At 44.7% G+C, this 24239-nt stretch overlaps 1 protein-coding gene across 5 annotated transcripts in view; it reads right to left on the reverse strand.

Annotated features, from left to right (window-relative positions):
• The window catches only part of TMEM178B (transmembrane protein 178B), a 575441-nt gene that overhangs the window by 485206 nt on the left and 65996 nt on the right, over window positions 1–24239 (reverse strand). For 3 of the 5 annotated variants that reach the window (XM_068272988.1, XM_068272990.1, XM_068272989.1), the window contains one exon: window positions 14544–15745. In XM_068272988.1, coding sequence (XP_068129089.1) covers window positions 14544–14925 — 382 coding nt within the window. In that variant the 5' untranslated portion in view covers window positions 14926–15745. Of the gene's footprint in view, window positions 1–14543; window positions 15746–16683; window positions 16784–21105; window positions 21208–24239 lie in introns of those variants that run through there. The other 2 variants (XM_068272986.1, XM_068272991.1) reach the window with 2 other exon arrangements.

Below are 24239 nucleotides of genomic sequence, written 5' to 3' on the forward strand. Positions count from 1 at the left end.
TCCCCTTCCTATGCCTAACCCTAAAACCCCCTTCCTGACTCCTAACCCTAAGGGCCCTTTTCCACTACAGCGTTTGCGATTGCTTAATCGCAAAACCGCAAACCGCTAGTGATTTGTCAAATCGCTACAGTTTGCTTTTAGCATAGGAATCGCGGTAGGTCATTTCCACTACCGCGATTCGTTTTTGACCGGATCGCGATCGCGCGGCGGAGCGATTATTGCCGCGATTTTGCTATGCAGTGCATAGCATAGCAAAATCGCGGCCGCGAACGTCGGGGAATCGCCGGTAATTGCGATTCAGCAATCGCTAGCGTTCAGCGTGAACGCTAGCGATTGCTAGTGGAAAAGGGCCCTAAAACCCAGTTTTCCTGGCGTTTTACCCTAAAACCCCCCTTCCTGATGCCTAAGCCCAAGAACCCCCTTCCTGATGCCTAACCTTAAAACCCCCTTCCTGACTCCTAACCCTAAAACCCAGTTTCTTGACACCTAACCCTAAAACTAATTCAAACAACATATTAGGCAAGCACCATCCAAAAAAGATCAAGAAAATTGCGACAAACAGAATCCTGAACTGTGCAGAATGGCCAATAGAAACTACATACTATCTAAACATCAGAATAGCCTCAAAATACCGCACCAGATCAGGATATAATATACATCAATATACATTTTTTTAATGGGTAACATGATTAAAAGCAATTAACCACTTAAGCCCTCTGTCGTTTTCACTTTATGCATCCGAGCAATGTTCACCTTCCATTCATTAGCCTATAACTTTATCGCTACTTATCACAATGAGTTGATCTATGTCTTGTTTTTTCCGCCATCAATTAAGCTTTCTTTGGGTGGTACATTTTGGTAAGAGCTACCTCACTGTAAATGCATTTTAACAGTAAGAATAAGAAAAAAACTGAAAAAAAAAGTATTATTTCTCAGTTTTCGGCCATTATAGTTTTAAAATTATACATGCCTCCATAATTAAAACCCACGTGTTGTATTTACCCATTTGTCCTGGTTATTTCACTTAATTCACTTAAATTATGTCCCTATCACAATGTATGGCGACAATATTTTATTTGGAAATAAAAGAGCATTTTTTCCGTTTTGCATCCATTATTTACAAGCTTATAGGAAAAAAAATAGAAATATCTCATCTTTACATAGATATTTAAAAAGTTTAGACCCTTAGGTAAATTTTTTTTTTTTTTTTTTAATTAAACATTTTATGTTGGTATTTTTGGGAGGGTGGGATGTAAATAGTATTTGATTTGGGTAAATATATGTGTATTTTAATTTTTTTTACATTTAGATGTAGTTTTACTTTTTGGCCACAAGATGGCAACCTTGAGTTTGTTTACATGATGTCACTCTAAGCGTAACATGTACGCTTAGGGACATAGGAGGCAGAAAAAGTGAAGCTTCCGAGAGAAGCTGTCGCTTTCTCTGCGGGGGAGAGGAATCAGTGATCGGGCACCATGGCCCGATTCATTAATTCCTGGGCTAACGACCCGCGGCAGGGAGCACGCGTGTACGCGCGCGATCGGCCGCGGGAGCGCACATGTCCTTCTTGACGTAGAACTACGTCAAGGAGGACAAAGTGGTTAAAAGCAACCGTAGAACCATAAAGGCAGGGTAAGGTAAATACATCAATCAAAAATTATCACAACAGCTGAGCAGCCTGGGCAGGAAAAGGTGACTAATCAAATGTGCAATACATCATTTTCCAGTACACTGTTAAAAAATAAAGTGCAATGTGCATCAGTTGTCCAAGTTAGGAAACTAAAAGTTCTGTTACTGGTTTCAAAGCTACCTGTATGGTCCAAACTTGGACAACTGATGCCCATTGAATTTATGGAATTTACTCCACACATCCACCCTATAATTTTACTCCCCAGAGTTCTGTTGCCCTCCATCCCCACATAGCCATACTACGCCAAGACCTGGGGTTATACTAATGAAACATTGTTTATTGGAATCAAATTATTCTGCAGACAAAATGTGATATAAAAGCAATGTATATACGCAAAACAGGAATGTAGGTCAAAGGTCAAGTGATAGCGTGACTTCACCGCTCGCTGCCGCGGTATCTCTATTATTTTGGAGATGTTGGACTGTCAGTAAGTCCCAGCTATGATAGCTGTGTATCCACTCTAAAAAGAAAAGCATTTAGGCCAGCGAGGGAAGATGAAGTGCTGGAGACCAATAAAAAACACAGCTCAATGTAAAGTGCTTTTCCAGGAGGAGACGTGCAAATATGTCCATAGCTGAACCTTAACATTTGTCTATAGAGCAAGCCGCAAACTATACAACAGCATACTGCAATATTTTTGTATTATCATTATTATTTTTATTCATCTATGTAGTGCTGATATTTTCCAAGTGAACCACTTAACCACCAAGGGTTTCTCCCCTGAAAGGGAATCTAAAGTGAAAATAAAGTTATGATTAGGGATGGTTGGAGATGCCAATTTCCGTTTCTGCCGAAAATCCGCATTCCGCCATGGCTAATTACCGCTACCGTTTCCGCTTTCCGCGAATGATTTCCGCATTCTGATGCGGATTTTAACTGTAATTTTAACATTGATTTTCTCAGAAACTACAAGCTCTTTTTGAAAAAAAATGTTCCTCTTAAATTAACTTCCCTGGCGGTATTCCCGACCTGAGCTCGGGGTAGAAAAAAAGATGCTGCTAGCGGTGATCCAGAGCTCAGGTTGGGGTAGGCAGTGCAGCGCTTTACCTTGATTTGTGGAGTCCCGCGCCCGATCGCGCTGCGCAGCGGGACTCCAGCCTCTCTCCCCAGCAATGTGGGGTCTTTCCCTGGCCGCCGGGAACCCCATGTCCCTGCTATTCTTCCGGGGACCTGGCGGCCAATCGGAGCGGCGGGGCGGAACTAATATTTAAAACGAACTTCTCTATTTTAAAGAAATATAGAGAAGTTCGTTTATATGTATATTAGCGCCATCCTGTGGTCAAAGTGAAAACTGCAGTGCTGAAACCCCCAGGAAGGTACAATTTTTTATTCTGCTGCAGATCTCCCTGCCAGAATGATTTTTTTCAGGTTTTAGGGTCTGAAAGAGTGGAAAAAAAATTGCACCTCTTTTAGACCCTAAAATCTGGAAAGAATCATAACGTCAAGGGGGCTAAAAGAAGACCTTGTAGTTTTTGAGAAAATTCATGTTAAAATCGGCAGAAATTACCACGAAAATCAGCATTGGAACCGCTATGCGGTATGATGCCAAATTTAGAAGTTAATAGCAAATCCCCCATAGGTGCTGTCCTATCCCCCCCGTTCTACTTACCTGGGGCTGGAGGAAGCCCCGGGTAAGTAGAACAGGGGGAAGCTTTTTTTGACTGATGACTACTTTAAGAAACCTCAGTTGTTATCTATGCAAAAGAGCTTCTCTGAGCTCTGAACTTTATAAAGTCTTGGACAGCACTGTTTTTTGAGGCACTTATCTCAACTGTCTCTCAATGTTTCTTCTTTGTTTATGGTTTTTCTGCAGAGAACAGTTCTGTGAAATCATTTAAAATGCTGAGTGTATTGTGGAAACTGCAATTATTAGAGAATGATGCAATGTTATAAAAAAAGGAAAAAAGAAAAAGCCACACACCTGTAAATAAAAATATGACATTATTTTCTTTGCTACTAATGTTCTATTAGGGCTCGTTCCCACTATCGCGAATCTGCATGCGTCCAACGCATGCAGATCCGCACATGTGATGCAAGTGGATGGGCCTGTTTCCACTGTAGCGTTGTTGAGGTGCGTTTTTTTCAGCGTGAAAAAAACGCACAAAAGAGCCAACGATTTCGCCTGCGTCGGGAATCCGTGCGAATCGCCGCTAATGTATTTAATAGTAAAAACGCATGCGTTTGTTACATGCGTTTTTACCCGCGATTTCGCGTGCGATTTCGCACCTTTTTCAATTTTATTTAGCCCTGGCAGTGTCATGGTTAATTTCGCATGGCACCCTGCCATGCGAAATCGCATGCGAAATCGCGGGTAAAAACGCATGTGGAAACGCATCCGCATGCGTTTTTACAAGCGTCGGAATGCGGCCGAAATCGCGTCGCAACAGTGGAAACAAGCCCTAACCGTATATTCCGGCGTATAAGACGACCCCCCAACTTTTCCAGTTAAAATATAGAGTTTGGGATATAGTCGCCGTAGAAGATTTACAAATTACACCAAATAAAAATTTTAAAAAACATCATATACTGGTGCTATGTATGAACAGATACTGGTACTGTGCTGTATGTGGTACCCAGTATATGACAGTATATAGGTGATTGACTGGTTGGATTGGTCAACTCTCCCTCTCCCTAAGTGGATTGGTCAGCACTCCCTGTCTTCCTGTTTATCAGAGCGATATGGAAGAATAGATTGCGCTGTGCCCATAAAACACGCCTCTTTTACCCTTCTGGCCCACCCTTGTTTCCTATTTTCCTCCTTCTCTGCCTCTCAGATCTCACACATGTGCGCCTGTCAGTAACAGGATAGGGCGTATCACCCGCCATCAATGATACCCGGCGTATAAGACGACCCCTGACTCTTCAGATGACTTTCAAGGGTTAAAAAGTAGTCTTATACGCCAGAATATATAGTAATTATCTGTACTACACACACAATTCATTATATCATAAGGTTTTTTTGCTTCAGTGTCACTTTAAAAACCAGAGCAATTTTCACCTTTCAGCGCTGCGTCCATTCATTTGCCAATAACTTTATTAGTACTTATCACACTGAAATGATCTACGGTATATACTCGCAAACAAGGCAAATTTTTTACCCCCCAAAAGTGGCCAAAGTTGGGGGGGTCGGCATGCTTGTGAGTCATGTGTCTCCCCCCCCCCCCCCCGCTCCCAGTATGGGTAGGTGGGTGGGTGAGTAGGTAGTGCCCCTCCCCGCTCCCCCCGCGGCCGCTGCTGCTATTACCTTAGCCGGCGCCGCTTCCTCTATCCCCGTCCTGCTCGTAGGTAACTAATTCACAGCAGCGTGCCCCACGGCGGCTGCTGTGATGAGGGAGGAAACCATAGAGAGCGGTTCCCATAGTAACGGCGAAACATATCGCCGCTACAGGAAGCCGCTCTCTATGGTTTCCTCCCTCATCACAGTGGCCGCCGAGGGGCGCGCTGCTGTGAATTAGTTACCGTACGAGCAGGACTGGGATAGAGGAAGCGGCGCAGGCTAAGGTAATAGCGGCGGCGGCCGCGGGGGGAGCGGGGAGGGGCACTACCTACCCACCCACCTACCCATACTGGGCATTATCTTACCTATACTGGGGCACTATACTAGCTATACTGGGCACTATAATAGCTATACTGGGGCACTACCTACCCATACTGGGCACTATACTAGCTATACTGGGAACTATACTAGCCATACTGGGGCGCTACCTACCCATACTGGGCACTATACTAGCTATACTGGGACACTATACTAGCTATACTGGGCACTTTACTAGTTATACTGGGGGACTACCTACCCATACTGGGCACTTTACTAGCTATACTGGGCACTTTACTAGCTATACTGGGTCGCTACCTACCCATACTGGGCACTATACTAGCTATACTGGGCACTTTACTAGCTATACTGGGGGACTACCTACCCATATTGGGCACTTTACTAGCTATACTGGGTACTATACTAGCTATACTGGGACACACTGGGGGGGGGATCACGCGGCCAGCATTTCCTACCCCCGGCTTACATGGGGGTCAATCATTTTTTCCTGGTTTATCGGGTAAAAGTTGGGGGGTCGGCTTATATGCGGGTCGGCTTGCTTGCGAGTATATACGGTATACATTGTTTCTTCCACCACCAATAAGGCTTTCTATGGGTGGTACTTTTTTGCGAAGAATTATTTTATTCTAAATGCATTTAATGGGAATAATAAGTAAAAATGGGGAAAAAAACTTTTTTGCGAAGAATTATTTTATTCTAAATGCATTTAATGGGAATAATAAGTAAAAATGGGGAAAAAAATCATTATTTCTCAGTTTTCGGCCATTATAGTTTTGATATAATACACGCTACCGTAATTAAAACCCACACGTTTTATTTGCCCATTTGTTCCAGTTATTGCAACGTTTAAAAATATTTTCCTAGTACAATGTATGGGGCCAATATTTTATTTGGAAATAAAGGTACATTTTTTTCAGATTTGCGTCCATCACTAATTACAAACCCATAATTTAAAAACAGTAATATACCCTCTTGACATACATATTAAAAAATGTCCGTCCCTAAGGTAACTACTTATGTATTTTTTTTTATTGTATATATTTGTCTTTTCACAAAAGTTTTATTTGTGTAACTTTTGGGGAGTGTGGGAGGTAAGGGGTTAATTTAAATGTAAATATAGGTCTTTAAAAAAAAGAAAAAAAAAGAAATTGTGTAGGTGTAATTTTACTATTTGGCCACAAGATGTCCTGGCGCATAACTTTCCTGTGTGTACTATTAGTACGCAAACAGGAAGTAATGCGTGGACATGTAAGTATCGGCTTTTGTCAATGACGCACACATCTCATTGATGCCAGCCATCATTCAGGTGAAGAGGGATTTGCAAGGACGTAGATACTCATCCCGGGAGAGGGCAAGTGGCTAATCCAAGTCACTAAAAGGAAGCCCTACTTTAGTTTAATACCAGTGACTCCCGTTCCTGCACATTTTTGTTCCCATGGACACAGATTAAAGTGGAACAAAACTCACAACTTCCTCTCTACTCTATAGGATTATCCAGATCATAAAAGCCTTTATGGAAAAAAAATCTTTCTTAAAATTCATGGAAATCCTAAAAAAAAAACCTGAAGTTTTAACATGATTTCACTTTTGCAGGGAGCACTGAAAGGGTTAATCTTCAGTGTTTATTGTATGGGGAGAGAGCCATGGCAGTGCTCCAGCAGTCTATTCCCAGCTGTTGATAAGAACTCATTAACACTTTGATATGGCTAAACAAATTCAAAACGCAGAGCGGTGAATTTCTTTCAGCAAATATTTTTGGAATAAATACAATACTTTGTGTGCTGTGCAAGAGTTCAGGTCAAGGTTCAGGTCAGGTTTTAAGATACAGTTGTGATTAATCATCCGGTATATTTGCATTCTTAAATTCCAGCCCTCATTAAAGATAACCTGAAGTGACACGATGTTATAAACCTGTATGTACAGTTCCAGTCCTGCACAGAATGGGCTGCTTCACACTACAAGAGTTTTTTAAACGCTAGAGATTTTAAAAGCTCCTGCTACTGCAATGCTATGGGGGATTTCTACAAAATCACATCGTTTCGGTGTGAACACACACATAGGATAACATTAGCAAGAGCTTTTAAGATCACAAAGCGCTCAGAAAAGCTCTTGTAGTGTGATCAAGCCCAGCTAGCCTGTGTTCTTTTTTTCTACTTTCTCACTTTAAGGATTAGAGCCCATTCACACTAAAAAGAAAAACGCAGCATTTACTGAAAGGTAGGTAAACACAAAACGGACGGTAAATGCATCCTATGTTATTAATAGGATGAATTTATACTTATAGGTAAACGCAGGGGGGGGGGGATTACAGCTGCCCAGAATCCCCCCACAGACCAGGGCCGGTGCAGTGTCTGGGGACAGGCACAAGCTGAGACACCAGAATATCTGCAGGCATCCTGCAGCTCACAGCCCCGCCCCCTTTCTTTCCTGGCTACAGTTGACTTTGGATTGAGCAACAGCATGTGTGCAGAGCATGGAGTAGCTCTGGGGAACTTAATGGGAACCTAAACCCTAGGGAAAAAATGAGTTTCACTTACCTGGGGCTTTTACCAGCCCCCTGCAGCCATCCTGTGCCCTCAATGTCACTCCTGGATCCTCTGGTTCCCTGTCGGCAGCTAGTTTGATTTTGCCGACTTGGAGTCGGCGGGCCGCCACGCGTATCATTACATGCGTTACCGCGGTAACAGGACGCTATACCAGGTGTCAACACATATCTTTGTAGCGTTGACACCCGTTATAGCGTCCTGTAACAGCGGTACCGCGTGTGATGATACGCGTGGCAGCCTGCCGACTCCGAGTCTCCAAAAACGAAACTAGCTGCCGGCGGGGAACCAGAGGATCCAGGAGTGATGTCGAGGGCACAGGATGGCTGCAGGGGGCTGGTAAAAGCTCCAGGTGAGTGAAACTAATTTTTTTGCCCTAGGGTTTAGGTTCCCTTTCCCAGGTATAAGCACAGCCATGTGCCCCTGCTGTGTGAATGCTTCACTTCATTACCAATGTCGGCTGTCCTCATTATTATCTGTATCCAAACTTCTCCTGCTCAATCCCGTTGTCTGTTGGTCAGTCAGACAGGAAATTGCATTATGTGTACCCAGCATGATGTCCTAAGATATTATTATACTGTATTGTGTGTGGCTGTGGGAGATCTTTCAGGAATCCCCCCCCTTGAAAATCCTGAGTTTGCCCCTAACACTGTCAATAGGAACGCAAATGCACGACGCAATCGCTGGACCTCAAAAGCAAAGTCCAGACTGGCTGCTATTTTCTACAGCCAGACTGTGCACGCACCCCAAATGCAGTGAATGGTACGCAATAGAAGCCCATGGAAACAGATGGTGTCTATACCCACTAGGCCTGTCCCTTGGAAATTCGGTACCGCTATCCCCACTTGTTGCACCCCCCACTCGTCCTGGAGTCCAGGAAGCATAGGCTTCCAGTTGGCTTGCAAAAGAATCAATGGGAATCCTCCTGCAACAGAGAAAATTCTCATCGGTTCATAGGAACCAATGAGAACCCTTCCTGTTGCTAGGTAGGATTCACATTTTTTTTTGTACAAACCATAAGAAAGCCCCATGTTTTGCGGTCTCCTAACAAGTAGCGCATAAGCGAGGACAGCTCAGACGATGAGAAAATCGATGAAAGTACCGGAAGTCAAGGGCAGTGGACAGGTGGCACTGCAAATGCAGCGGTCAATGTGAACGGCACTGATATGAAGTTTAATAGCTGAAGATTTATCTGTATGGGAGCTAAATAGAGATAACAAACATTCACCTAGGGCAACCAAAGCATTAAACTTGGAATTTTAAACTTGTAAACAAAAATATGAGCACAGGATTCATGGAAAAACCCTGTTAAGGCCGGTGTCAGACTGCCGACTGAATCAAGCCCATTATTAGCAGTGCAGACACCCAATTTACAACAAGAGAAAAGACAATAAACATCATAGAAATAGATTTTTCAAGCTGCGATCCGCACACACTGCAGCTAGTTTACAACCAGTATGAGCACAGAGTAACAGCTTACACAGTACATAGCTAGAGATGACATGTCAGTACAATACAACTATTTAAAATCAATAATGCAAGTGTATTGAATTAATGATCAAGGTCCCTATTTTAAGTCAATATGCGCACACTTTCAGTATATGTACATTAACACTTCCATAACTGTGTTTTCTGAGGGCACAAATTGTATTATTATACTGTACTATCATTATAATGACATTATAATTATTGCCTTCAGTGATTACACAGCCTGAAAATCTTACAAAGAACTTTTCAGAGTACATATAACTATTCTGATTCTGTCCCTGAAAGAGCTGAAAGAGTTCCTGTCGGCCATAAAATCAAAAATCAATTCTTTCTTTTTATCTGGTAAACGAGTAATAGGGATGCTAACCAGGCAATCCAAAAGTTAAAAACCATTCTTAGTTTTCTTCTCCATAAAACATCATTCCCCTGTTTCCCTGGCTTTTATTTGGTACATCTGCCGCACAAAGGAAGTTGTTGGGCATGCTGTTTTTTTTTCTTTTTTACTTTTCCCTTAGACTTAACCTGATTGGCTGAAGCCTCTTTGCCTCGTGCTGCCCCTCCCACACCTCTATTCCTCTCTGATTGGCCAATAATTCTCAATGCACTTTCTACTGCAGACCCGGGTGGGAGTGTCTGAAGACTGGGAGGGGGACGTGCAATGATACACAGACAGAGTAAGGGAGGAAATGATGTCAGGATTGGCTTCAAGATAGACACAGACAAAGTGGAAAATCCTAAGAAGGATTTTCTCTTTTTTTACTATAGAAAAATCACTAAAATCAAAATGTGGACAGTGCAATACATATGTTATGTCAGTAGAGCAAGCATTTATTTACTTACCGGTATATATGTGATTTTTTTTCTGAGATAGTATGGCTGACAGCTCCACTTTAAAGGACAACTGAAGTGAGAGGGATATGGAGGCTGCCATATTTATTTCCTGTTAAGCAATACCAGTTGCCTGGCAGTCCTGCTGATCCTCTGCCTCTAATACTTTTAGCCATAGACCCTGAACAAGCATGCAGCAGATCAAGCTTTTCTAACATTATTGTCAGATCTGACGAGATTAACTGCATGCTTGGTTCTGGTGTTATTCAGACATTACTGTAGCCAAATAGATCAGGAGGGATGGCAAGTAACTGGTATTGTTTAAAAGGTAATAAATATGTCCGCCTCCATATTTTTCTCACTTCAGCTGTCTTTTAAGGGACACCTCAGACAAAAAAAAGAATTATTAAATGCCTAGGGCTTCCTCCAGCCCCATTCAGGCCGTTGGCTTGCTTGCCATCCTCCAGGGCCAACTCAATCCTCTGCTGGCTGCCCAGATATATCTTCCAATCGATGCCTGCCACCACGTTCTGCGCATGCATGGACCAGCTGTGCACCCCCCTCCCCATGCTGCACTCCCATTGCTGGGAGCGTTCTGCGATTGCACAATAGTACAGTAGTTGGGAGTGTGAGCGTGCAGTTGGGCCACATATGCGCAGTACATGGTGCGCGGCGATGACTGGATGATTTAGTTGGACAGTTAGCTAAGGATCGAGGTGGCCCTGGAATACAGCAAGGGAGCCAATGGCCTGAAAGGGGTAGGAGGAAGTCCCAGGAATGTTTTCTCTTTTTCATCTCAGGTACCTGAAGTGAGAGCAATATGGAGGCTTCCATATTTATTTCCTTTTAAACGATGCGCATTGCCTGGCAAAAATCTGACAAAACTAGCTGTGTGCTTGTTTCAGGTGTGTGATTCAGACACTACTGGTACCAGAATGATCAAAAGGATTGTAAGGCAACTGGTATTGTTTACAAGGAAATAAATATGGCAGCCTCCACATACCTCTGCTTCAGGTTCCCTTTAGGGCCCATTCACACGCTCACTGCTACTGTTTTGCCACGATTAGCGCAGTAAAATCACTGTACTTTCTCGCGATTCCCGACAATCACAATCAGCGCTTTTTTTAAGCTCCAGAATCGCGAAACAAATGCTGCATGCAACACGTTTTGCAATTGCCGCTAATCGTGAAATGCCCGCGTAATCACGGCAGTGAGATCACTGCTGTAGGTTACAATTGGGCTAGCGCTTCGTCAGTTAGTTGAAATCACCCGCTAATCGCCCTAGTGTGAATGGGTCCTTAAAGGCTTGAAGGCAACATCTTTGTCTGGATGGATGGTGTAATGGTTAAGGGCTCTGTCTCTGACATGGGAGACCAGGGTTCAAATCTCGGCTCTGCCTGTTCAGTAAGCCAGTAGCTATTCAGCAGGAGACCTTAGGCGAGTCTCACTAACACTGCTACTGCCTATAGAGCGCGCCCTAGTGGCTGCTGCTCTGGCGCTTTGAGTCCGCCAGGAGAAAAGCGCGATATAAATGTTATTTGTCTTGTCTGTCTCATTTTGACAGCACACATTTTGGGGCCTACCGTAATTGGCCAGAACACAATTATCCTATCAGTACATATTTATTTTTGGGTGGAGGGGTTGAACACATACAACTTCTGTACAGATGAGAGGCTATTTATTTGAGTCCTCCTGACCTGGAGACCAGTGACAGCCCCAGGGGACTGGAATTTTTTTAGTTTTTGAGCTATCTGCTATTAGGTAACATACGTTTTTAGAGCTGACCTGAGGCAAGGACTGAGACATAGTTACCAGGATAGCTAAAAGGTTAGGGTTGTTACGGGCAGAAACCACACTGACAACTTGCTTTTTAAAAAACAAATAAAGTCAGTTTTAGATTTATCAGAGACGTTCTTGCTTTGATTGCTGCATGAAACTAATAGCACAAACTATAATCCACTAGCCTTATGGAAACACCCCTATATTCTGATATGACACAGATGGGGGAGGGAGGTTACAGTTTAACAGCAGATCCTTTAACAGGCAATTGAAATGAGAGGGATATGGAGGCTGCCACAATAATTTCCTCTTAAACTACCGTATAACAGTTGCCCGGCTATCCTGCTGACCCTCTCCCTCTAACACTTTTAGCCATAGACCCCGAACAAGCATGCAGATCAGGCAGATCAGGTGTTTCTGACTGAAGTCTGACTGGCTTAGCCATACACTTGTTTCAGGAGTGTGATCCAGATGCCACTGATGCCAGAAAGGTCAGCAGGACTGCCAGGCACCTAGTATTGTTGAAAAGGAAATAAATATGGCAGCCTCTATATCCCTCTCAGTTCAGGTGTCCTTAAAGAGAATCTGAAGCGAGAATAAATCTCGCTGATTCTCTTATATATAGCAGGGGCATATTTGCCCCTGCTAAAACGCCGCTGAATAGGGGTCCCTTACCCCCCACATCCCCTCCGTGCAGCGCGGGGATCACTTCCTGGTGAGGCAGGGCTAACGGCTATAGCCCTGCCTCTCAGCGCGTCTGTCAGCGCTGATCGCCACCTCTCCCCGCCCCTCTGTCTTCCTTCACTGAGAGGGCCGGGGGAGAGGCGGAGATCCGCCGCTGATAGACGCGCATGGAGGCAGAGCTACAGCCATTAGCCCTGCCTCCAGCAGCAGCAAAATCTACGACCAAGTTGGTCGTGGATTTTGCAGGGGGGGATTTGGGGGGTAAGGGACCCCCGTTCAGCGGCGGTATAGCGGCGTTTTAGCAGGGGCACACATGCCCCTGCTATATATAAGAGAATCAGCGAGATTTATTCTTGCTTCAGATTCTCTTTTAAAAAAAAAAAAAGAAAAAAAAAAAAAGAAAATACAGTTCAGCTTTACTGAATGATTTACATTCTCTGCTTTTTCAAAACCTTTCAAAAATCAATTTTCCATAGTCTCATAGTAACTGATAGATTTCACGTAGCGCCCTTGAGTTGAGACACAAATATAAACCCCCAAACTGCCACCACCAATACATTATCCAGGCGCTTATTTGTTTGTTTTTGTCTGGGGGGGAGCATGGTGGGCAGAATGGTGGCTTAATGGTTAGCACTCTTGCCTTACAGCACTGGGTCCCAGGGTTGAATTCCAGCCAGGGCACTATCTGCATGGAGTTTGTATGTTCTTCCCATGTCTACGTGGGTTTCTTCCGGGCAGTCGGGTTTCCTCTCACACCCCAAAAACAGACAGATAAGTTAAAGGGGCACTACAGCAAAAAAACTGTAAAATTTAAAATATGTGCAAACATAGACAAATAAGAAGTAAATTTTTTCCAGAGTAAAATGAGCCATACATTACTTTTCTCCTAAGTTGCTGTCACAGTAGGTAGTAGAAATCTGACATTACCGACCTTTTTGGACTAGTCCATCTCTTTATAGGGGTTTCTCAGGGATATATTTATTTTCAAAAGCACTAAGTGAATGGCAGTTGCTCTGTCCAACTGCCAAAAAACTGTGTAGCGAGCAGGGAAGCTGGCCAACATCATTGTTTAAATCCTTTTTAGAGAATATCTTTATAAAGAATAAAAGCCTTGCTGAGAATCCCCTATGAAGAGATAGACTAGTCCAAAACCTGTCAGATTTCTACTGCCTACTGTAAGTGACAGCAACATAGGAGAAAAGTAATTTATGGCTCATTTTACTCTGGAAAAAACATACTTCTGATTTGTCTATGTTTGCACATATTTTAAATTTTACAATTTTTCGCCGTAGTGCCCCTTTAATTGGCCTTAGACTACGATATATAAAATACCCAATACAGACATAAACATATGACTATGGGAGGGATTAGATTGTGAGTCAATCTGAGGCACAGCTAAGTGACAGGACAATATACTCTGTACAGCGATGCGGAAGATGTTGGCGTTATATAAATACTAAACACTAAAAATGGGAAGGCGGCCCTCAGACATGAGAAATTTACAGTTGTGTTTGCCTAAAATACTGGGCCACAAGTAAAACAAAGCTCAGAGCTGCTGCTTTTGCTTGTCCTTTGAGACAAGAGGTAGAATGCAATTGATGGTCAACACATAAACTTTGAGAAAAAAAAATTAGCTCTCACCCCTGCCATCTGCAGCATTGCTACATATTAAATTATAATCCGAAATGCATATAGTGCTACACAGGCTTTCCAGTGGTACTCCAAATCCATATTCAGCAGATACAAACATTTCCATAATTCATAAGATCAAACCAACAGACGAGAGATGGCAAACAGCAAAGAATATCAGTGTTTGTTTCTTGCTTTTTTTTTTTTTACAACCATCGCCAATCAATTGGATCTTTAATATGTGGCAAGGGATGGCAACATATGCCATATTTCTGTACAACATGAGCATAATCATATGTTTTTTTTCTCCGGCACCATCAGGCAAGCATATCGTATCAAATCTTACCTTTGGCAATGATATCTTCGATGTCTTGGTCGAAGCCTAGCCTGTGGCATTTCCTCCACAGGCCCATGTTGGTGGAATTGTATTGTCTATTGCATTCGTCGGCTGCACTCATTGCAAAAAGCTGCCTCCGGTTTCTGGCTAGGAGTAACTTGCCCTCCCAGCGGTCTAGTTTTGATCTGCTAGCCCTCAGAGGAAGGTTGTTATTGGAGTTATAAATGAAACCCGGGTCGATTCTTCTATTCGTGAAGCCTTTGCACCTCTCCCGGTGCCGTCTGGCATCCGTCTCATACCAGTGGTCGGAGCAGATCGCCACGGCGAGCATGCCCAGGGCACACAGCGCTAAGGACAGTCCAGCATAGAGGAGTAATCTTCCAGCAGCCATCCTCCTTCTCACAGAGCCATCAACATTTTCTCAAAGGAGGGTAGTCTTTATGCTGGAGGCCAGACAGGACCCACGGGCTCTGCTTTGGGAGCCAAAAAAAATGACACTCAAGCCTCGACGTTCATAAAATCCAATCCAAGCATTGCATTGATCAGTTCTGGTGGATGCCAGTGGCTGGCAAGTCATCAGTTTGAACCCAGCTCCCCATAAATAAAAAAAAACAGGAAAAAAATTGGATGTCTGCAGACTTCAACCTACCAAGTGACCTCCAAAACGATGTGGTTGGGTTAGAAAGTGGATCATGGTTGATGAAGGCACCGGTTTTCGCAGTATTGATGGCCTCGGCGTTCTGTTGACAGCAGGTTGCCTGTAAACAGTCTCCTTAAGGGAGCAGGAGATGCAACTTGAGCAAAAAACAGACGGGCTATCCAAACGATTGCTGAAGCCGTCCTCGTCCCCTTTGCAGAAAGGCGGTCAGGAAGAGCTTCCACTTACCTCGCCACATTGGTCAAAAGCATGTGCGGTCATGGGTGTTTAGCTACCTGGGGCTAGATCGCCCTCAGCAAGGCATTTCAGCATCCCTGTTGTGTCTCTGGCAGCAATCTCCCTGTGGGCAAGCAGACTGTTCCTTTGTTTCATAACACGTACATCAAACCTTCAGCTTCCACCCTGTTCCTCCATTCACTGCTTTGGGTGTTGACTGTCGGCAAGCATATAATCAGGCGTTGAAAGGTTTTCTTTCTATTTTTTTTCACTCAGGGATTGAGCAGCACTCTGTATTCCTGCATCTCATCCTCTGAAAGGCTTCTCTTGGTCTCCTCTGAAATGGAAGGTGAGGTGGGGGGGGGGGGGGGAGGAGGAAAGAGAGAGAGAGAGGGAGAAAGAGGAGGGAAAGCACAGACATTTCAGTACCATGGACAGCAGTGTTCAATCTCACAGCATTATCAGTTTCCTTTAAAGGCAAATAGCAGTATCAACAGCATGGACCAGCTAGGAAAGGGTGCCTGCCAGCTTTATTTAAATAGGGTTTAGGATTGCAGCCCGACTCGTGCTGCCAAATAATCCAAGATCTGATCTTATCCTCCCATCCTCAGCGACTCTACATCCAAGATCAGATCAAGCCGCGGAGGAAGATACAGCTTAGCAATCTTGATTTTTTTTATTCCTCTCCCTTTAAATAAGGTAATACAGAACAGCACAGAGGCTGATCAGGACTTGGTGCTGCTAGATCAGCAAGGGCCAGGCATTATCAAACGTCAACAGATTGTGGGTTAAAAAAAGGGTAAAAAAATAAAAGCATGCATGGAGCCCAGAGAAGAGGAGGTGCAAATCTGCAGCTAAATCTGCTCTGTTTAGGAAGCAAAGCCTTATAAGCATTCCCCAGACAGCATCCCTAAATGCAATTAGCTGGGAGCGTCGGCAGCATTCTGCAATTCTCAGGCATAAAGGATAAGCCAGCTGGTTGGTCAGTTCACCTGGGAATCTGCGCCGTGCGAATACAGTCAGCCCTGCAGCCTTGGTTGGGAACCAGAGGCAGAATACAGAAGGCTTCAGCCAAGAACAGATGACGTCACTCATGCAACGTGAGGCTAATGTCTTATACGGTCCCTTAAAGCTGAACGGCTCCTACAGGAGGAACAGCAGAACGTGTGCATAGAGGGGGGAATGGGAAGATGCTGCTCACATGACTCCTGATTTTTTTATGGCATTAAGGGGAAAAAATGCATAGGATACTGTATCCCCCAGCTAGATGCTCACCTGACAGCACGTCCTGTGAGGTGAGGCACACCTGTGAAAACACACAAGTTGCCATGTCATGTCTGGCATCATTTTAATTAAACTTTGCTCTGAAATTGCCTTACTCTTGAACTCAGAACTTCTGCTCTAAAAGATAAGCAGCAGCAAAATAACCTTTAAAGAAAGACATTTCTGTTACAGCTGATACAAAGCGTGCAATAAATCTGTGCTGTGTCAACTTCCTGCATTAATGGAAGCAGACATATTGTTAACATCCTGTGTTTACCAGTTAGCTGCTCTGCCATGACAGCCAGCTGAGAGGTCAAATTACAACTTGTGATTAGACACAGAGGAGGGGGGAATTAGACAGGCTAAACTGTCTAAACACACACAGGGTGCATTTCTATATTTTTCCTTCTGTCCAGTGCAAAGCCCACTTTAATTTCTTAGGTACATGGAGCGAGACTGAGGTCTGAGTGAATTGACTCTTTCCTGCCTCACTGATCTGCTCCCATTGGCCAGCTGTCACCATCCCTAGTCATGTGATACTGGTGAAACGCTTATTGGGCATAGGTCTTAAAGTGGATATTCAGTATATAATATATGTATTCAACAAATCCTCTTCTGTAAATGTATATCTACCTGCCGGCCTGCCACATGTAAATCAGTTCCAGGGGTCCGTGTGTGCCGACTTCTGGCACATAGCCCCTTTTGTTTTATCTATCTCGAGTACAGAAAACAAATGGCATTTTTCAGTGGGGGCGGGGTTATGTGCTTGAAGTCGGCACACATGGATCCCCAGGACTGAATTTCAGCTCAGGGCGGGGCTATGAGTGGGAAGTCGGCGCACATGGATCCCCAGGACTGAATTTCAGCTCAGGGCGGGGCTATGAGTGGGAAGTCGGCACACATGGATCCCCAGAACTGAATTTCAGCTCGGGGCGGGGCTATGAGTGGGAAGTCGGCGCACATGGATCCCCAGGACTGAATTTCACCTCAGGGCGGGGCTATGAGTGGGAAGTCGGCACACATGGATCCCCAGGACTGAATTTCAGCGCAGGGCGGGGCTAGGAGTGGGAAGTCGGCACACATGGATCCCCAGGACTGAATTTCAGCGCAGGGTGGGGCTATGAGTGGGAAGTCGGCACACATGGATCCCCAGCACTGAATTTCAGCGCAGGGCGGGGCTATGAGTGGGAAGTCGGTACACATGGATCCCCAGGACTGAATTTGAGCGCAGGGCGGGGCTATGAGTGGGAAGTCGGCACACATGGATCCCCAAGACTGAATTTCAGCGCAGGGTGGGGCTATGAGTGGGAAGTCGGCACACATGGATCCCCAAGACTGAATTTCAGCGCAGGGCGGGGCTATGAGTGGGAAGTCGGCGCACATGGATCCCCAGGACTGAATTTCACCTCAGGGCGGGGCTATGAGTGGGAAGTCGGCACACATGGATCCCCAGGACTGAATTTCAGCGCAGGGTGGGGCTATGAGTGGGAAGTCGGCACACATGGATCCCCAGCACTGAATTTCAGCGCAGGGCGGGGCTATGAGTGGGAAGTCGGCACACATGGATCCCCAGGACTGAATTTCAGCGCAGGGCGGGGCTATGAGTGGGAAGTCGTCTCACATGGATCCCCAAGACTGAATTTCAGCTCAGGGCGGGGCTATGAGTGGGAAGTCGGCACACATGGATCCCCAGGACTGAATTTCAGCGCAGGGCGGGGCTATGAGTGGGAAGTCGGCCCACATGGATCCCCAGGACTGAATTTCAGCGCAGGGTGGGGCTATGAGTGGGAAGTCGGCACACATGGATCCCCAGGACTGAATTTCAGCGCAGGGTGGGGCTATGAGTGGGAAGTCGGCACACATGGATCCCCAGGACTGAATTTCAGCTCAGGGCGGGGCTATGAGTGGGAAGTCGGCCCACATGGACCTCTAGGACTGATTTACAAGAGGAAGGTGAGCAGGTAATTATAAATTACAGAAGAGGATCAGTTAATATGCATTATACGCTAGATATCCGCTTTAAGGCCCCTTTTACGCTTGCCTTGTAAGTGTGCAATGTGTTACCCTGTTTTACCGCAGGGTAACGCAACGACTAGGTAAGGCAATGGGGCCTAAAACACTTAACGCATTGAGTCGCGTTGCGCCGGAAGTTCCCGATCAGTTGCTGACCCGCCGCAAAGTCAACAGAGTGTTACAACACTGATGTATCTGCAGTGGAAGTCGTGTAGGTCAAGGAGTGACTCAGGGATTATGTATATGGTGGCGGCGGTGTGGTGCGCAAATATGCAAATACGACGGGGAGCTCCGGAATTCCAGTGACGTACTTCCTGTCCAGTTCGGGAGTATGTCATGTGGTGAGTGGCGGCAGGGGGTGCGCGGATGGGCAGGGCTATACATATGATGCTGTCAGCGCACTCTGCCGCAGTGTCATGTAAACACTTTTTTTTTTGCGTTGTGGTGGGATGCGATGGGGGCGTCGCTTAACACCGCAACAGCCAGGTGTAAAACCAGCATTAACCTAGAATAGCTTTTTATTATTATACACTGCAGCTCAACAAATATGAGTGTGGGACGTATTTGTGCTTTTTGCCCATAGCAGCTACTAATTTTAGTTGAAAATTAGCACTTTTTTGTATGGTAGTGCTTGTTTTATATTTTGAGTTGTGTTTTTCAAGAACAAAACATAAATGGCAAAAATGTAGAGATATTAGCATTGTAACAACGGCAGTTGGGGCAGAACAAACATTTTAGGGGGTTAAAGGGAACCAGAGGTGAGAGGTATATGGAGGCTGTCATATTTGTTTCCTTTTAACCAATACCAGATTGTCTGCAGTAGCGGCTGAAGTACACCAGAAGCAAGCATACAGCTAATCCTGTCAGCTCTGACAATATTGTCAGAAACACCTGATCTGCTGCATACTTGTTCAGGGTCTATGGCTAAAAGTATTAGAAGCAGAGGATCAGCTTGTCTGCCAGGCAACTGGTATTGCTTAAAAGGAAATAAATATTTCAGCCTACATATAACTCTCACCTCAGGTTCACTTTAAGGTTAGACGTCAGGTAGGGTGCCTGTGGGGGGTTGGACGCAGTTAGGTATAGACATCAGGAAGGATGCCTGTGCAGGTGGGATAGTTAGGCGTCAGGTAGTGCGTGTGTGAGTGCGGGGGGGTTAAAGCATCAAGTAGAGTGTTTGTGCAGGGGGCGGTTTAAGTTAGGCGTGGGTGGGCTGGTTAAGGTTAGGCATCAGGTTTGGTGTTTGTGCGAGGGAGGGGGAAGCAGTTAGAGAAAGGCATCAGGAAGGGTGTCTGCATAGGGGAGACGGTAAGTTCCCATTTACAGTTAATCAGTTGGTACGTGTTTTTTTTCCCTTATAGCAGTGCAGTGTAAAAAAGATTTCAGTTGAAACGTGTTAAGTGTGAACTGTGCCATAGGAAACCATGGACATTACTTTGAAAATCAGTTGTCCTTTCAGTTATAACTGAGAGCAACTGATTACCGTAAGTGTAAAAGGGGCCTTAGGGTTAGGCATCAGGAAGGGTGTCTGTGCAGGGGGGGGGAACAGTTAGGGTTAGGAGTCAGAGGGGATGGTGCTTTGTGAGAGTAGGGTTAGGTTTAGGGCCAGTTTCCACTACACGCAGATTGGATGCAGAATGGATGCATTCTCCAATGAATGCCTATGTGCCTGTTTCTACTAAACACGATGTTTCTGATGCAGATTTTCCCATAGGCATTCATTGGAGTCAGTTTTTCTGCATCCATTCTGCATCCAATCTGCATGTAGTGGAAGCAAGCCCTTAGCTATAGTAAAACATCAAATATTTACAATGTATCTTTAAACTTGAATAGTAGAATATCGATTCACCGATATTCTACTATCAGCTTACCTGGGTGCCCACATTTCCTTGTGGCCTTTTATTACGTACACCTTATTCTGACCAGTTTTATCTTTACATGCACTCAGCTTAGTAAGGTTAGAAGGTTCTATGGTACCCAAAAGTATGTATGTAACCTGAAGTGAATTTCCGCACTTTGAAGCGGACCTGAACTCAGAACTCCTCTCTACTCTAAAAGATACACAACAGCATAATAAACTTTAAACAAAAAACATTTCTTTGTTACAGCTCATACAAATCCTAAAATAAACCTGCAGTCTCTATTTCCTGATTTATGGAAGCAGACATATTGTTTACAGCCTGTGCTTTCAAATTAGCTTATCTGCCATAGGCAGTCATGTGGCACAGGGGGAAGGATCAAATTACAACTAATGATTAGACACAAATGAGGGGGATTTACACAGGCTAAATTATTTAAATATATACAGGGTGCATTTCTGTTTTGGTTTCCTTGTGTCCTGTGCAAGAGTTCAGGTCCACTAGGATAGCTTTGCTTACACCCATAACTACAATTATATGTTTGCCCACTTTGATCTCCTACCTGGGATGTCTGAATATAGAGATCTGGCCACTGAGGTGAGGCCTAAACCCTTTCAATCCACCCTGTCAGTAATGATGTCATCTCCTGTCGACCCAAATAATCTAGAATCTATCCAGGAAGTGGGTCCTCAGGAGGAAGGGGTGGAGTTCTGTTAGCTAGGCAGTTCATTCCAGCATTACAGCCATAGACTGCCAACTCCACGCCCCTGCTATTAGAAGCCACACCCCTTTATTTACCTTCTAGTTAGACTGGAGATGAAATAACTATTGCATGGCATGCTGCTGTGCCCAGTGTAGATTTCAGAGGCACCATTCCACAATGGCCAATCTCTATAGACTTTCTAGATAGGCTGACCAATTTAGTCCTTTGCTGAACTTTGAGGGGCAAAGTGATGACTTTATATGTGCATAGCTACAGTTATGAAGGAGAACTAAACTGTGATTTTCAAATAAGAGAAGTGTCAGAATAACACTTACTGCAGCTGTTGCCCCCCTCCTCATCTGATGCAGGAGCAGCTGAGAGTTCTATGTTCAACAATGGAGAAGTGCTGTGGTAGATCTCTCCAGCCCACAGCTCAATGGGGTACCTCAGGCAGCAGCCACTGGCCTGCTCAGTAGAGCCATCACCTGCCCATGGATGACACTCCCAGCAGGCCTGACAAGGGCAGAAAACTGTCAGTTTAGTACCTGAAGGGATTAAATGGAACCTGAGGTAAGAGGGATATGGTGGCTCCCATATTATTTCCTTGTAAACCATGCCAGTTGCCTGGCAGCCATGTTGATCGTTTGATATAAGTAGCATCTGAGTCAAAACTGTAGAACAAGCATATAGCTAATCCAGTAAAACCTGGGTAAATGTAGCTGATCTGCTGCATGCTTGTTCAGGTTCTATGGTTAAAAGTTTTAGAGACACAGGATCAGGAGGGCTGCCAGGCAACTGGTATTGTTTTAAAGGAAAGAAAATATGGCAGCCTCCATAGTCCTTCCACCTCGGGTTCCCTTAAAAAAACAAAACACTTTTTTTCTCAGTAAGGGGGTCCCTCTGGATAGTCCAAAGGCTTCTTCGATCTTTCTACTTCCATACCTTCCTCCGTTTTTTACAGTATTTGGCATTACTATTGAATATTGCTCATGGCAGTGCTCCCCAGACGCAAAGTACGGACCGCACCTGCACAGCAGCATGAAGCAGCTCATGCACAACTCTTTCCTCTGTTCTACTCCGCAGGCGCAAACCACACTAGGACTTGCAGCTGTGCTTGTACACATAGGGGAGCACAGGCTTGTTATGGGTGTGAAAATCATGATGGTCACACTTGTTTTATTACCCTTGTGAGATGGGACCCAAGGCAGTGAAGGGCAAAAACAAAAAAGGGAAGGCAAGGCAAAGGGCGTGAAAATTGGTGGGGGGGGGGTATCAAAGTTTCACTGGGGCCCCATGAATTGTAGTTACGCCACTGACCTATTCTTTTTTTTCCCTTCAGCTTTGCTTTCAACATTTATTAAAACTACTTGTGTTATAACTTCTGTCTTCTACAGTTTATGGTGAATTGTGGGTATCATTGTGTTTGTAGTACTGCTGCCAGTTTTTTTTTTTTGCATTCTTCTTTTGCCTGCATGGAAGCTGCCACCTTCAAGAAAGTAAAAAAAATACCATCAGTAATTGCCTGGCTGACATAATGGTCACCTGGCGTTCATACCTTAATGAAACAATGACCCAGAGCAAGTTTGCAGATCATCTCTCTGCCTGCATCATTGGATCAGTACTCTGCACAAAGCAGGAATCAAAATTCCATCCCTTTCCTTACGGTGACCATACGTCCCGCATTACCCGGGACGCGTTCCTGCCTTCGGGGTCCGCTGTCCCAGGCTGCATGAGGTCCCGGGAAACGTTCCGCTTTTAGCCGCGGGACGTCCCGGCCTCGGGACTCTGGCCACCGTACTGAATGAACTGGCCGAAGCGTCTAATAGACGCTGCGCCAGTTCATAGCCTGCAGCCCCGCTCCAGCCTGCATAGTCTCCAGCAGGCAGAGCAAGGCTGTGGGAAGATGGCTGCCGAAGCCCTGTATTTATTTCTGGTATTAATAAAGCGCCAACATATTATGCAGCGCTGTGTCTCCAGTGCAGGGCTTCAGGCGCCATCTTCCAGTAGCCCTGCTCTGCCTGTCAGCGCGGGAGACTGCAGGAGCAAGATCGTCCTGTGAGCAGCATGCCAGATGCCTGCCAGGAGCGAGAGGAGACTTCTGACAGGTGAGTAAATGCTTTTTTTTCCAGGTAAAATGTTGCCCAAATTGCGTTATTTTCTGCTAAAATGTTGCCCACATTGCGTTTATTTTGTGCTGACATGTTGCCCACATTGCATTTATTTTGTGCTGACATGTTTGCCCACATTGCGTTTATTTTGTGCTGACATGTTTGCCCATTTTGCGTTTATTTTGTGATGAAATGTTGCCCACATTGCATTTATTTTGTGCTGACATGTTTGCCCATTTTGCGTTTATTTTGTGCTGAAATGTTGCCCACATTGCGTTTATTTTGTGCTGACATGTTGCCCACATTGCGTTTATTTGTGCTGACATGTTTGCCCACATTACGTTTATTTTGTGCTGAAATGTTGCCCACATTGCGTTTATTTTGTGCTGACATCTTTGCCCACATTGCGTTTATTTTTTGCTGAAATGTTGCCCGCATTGCGTTTATTTTGTGCTGACATGTTTGCCCACATTGCGTTTATTTTGTGCTGAAATGTTGCCCACATTGCATTTATTTTGTGCTGACATGTTGCCCACATTGCGTTTATTTTGTGCTGACATGTTTAACCCATTGCGTTTATTTTGTGCTGACATGTTGCCCACATTGCATTTATTTTGTGCTGACATGTTGCCCATTGCGTTTATTTTGTGCTGACATGTTGCCCATTGCGTTTATTTTGTGCTGACATGTTGCCCACATTGCGTTTATTTTGTGCTGACATATTGCCCACATTGCGTTTATTTTCTGGTGTCTGGGGTAACTGTTGCTGCATTTATTATTTAATGGTCATAGTTGGCTATGTTTGCTGTTTTGGTGTTACGGTATACTATTAAATGGCATCACACAGTTTCTGCACACCCATGATGCGAATCCTCGTTTGACCAC

The sequence above is a fragment of the Hyperolius riggenbachi genome, chromosome 3 (assembly GCF_040937935.1).
Source record: "Hyperolius riggenbachi isolate aHypRig1 chromosome 3, aHypRig1.pri, whole genome shotgun sequence".
NCBI lineage: Eukaryota > Metazoa > Chordata > Amphibia > Anura > Hyperoliidae > Hyperolius > Hyperolius riggenbachi.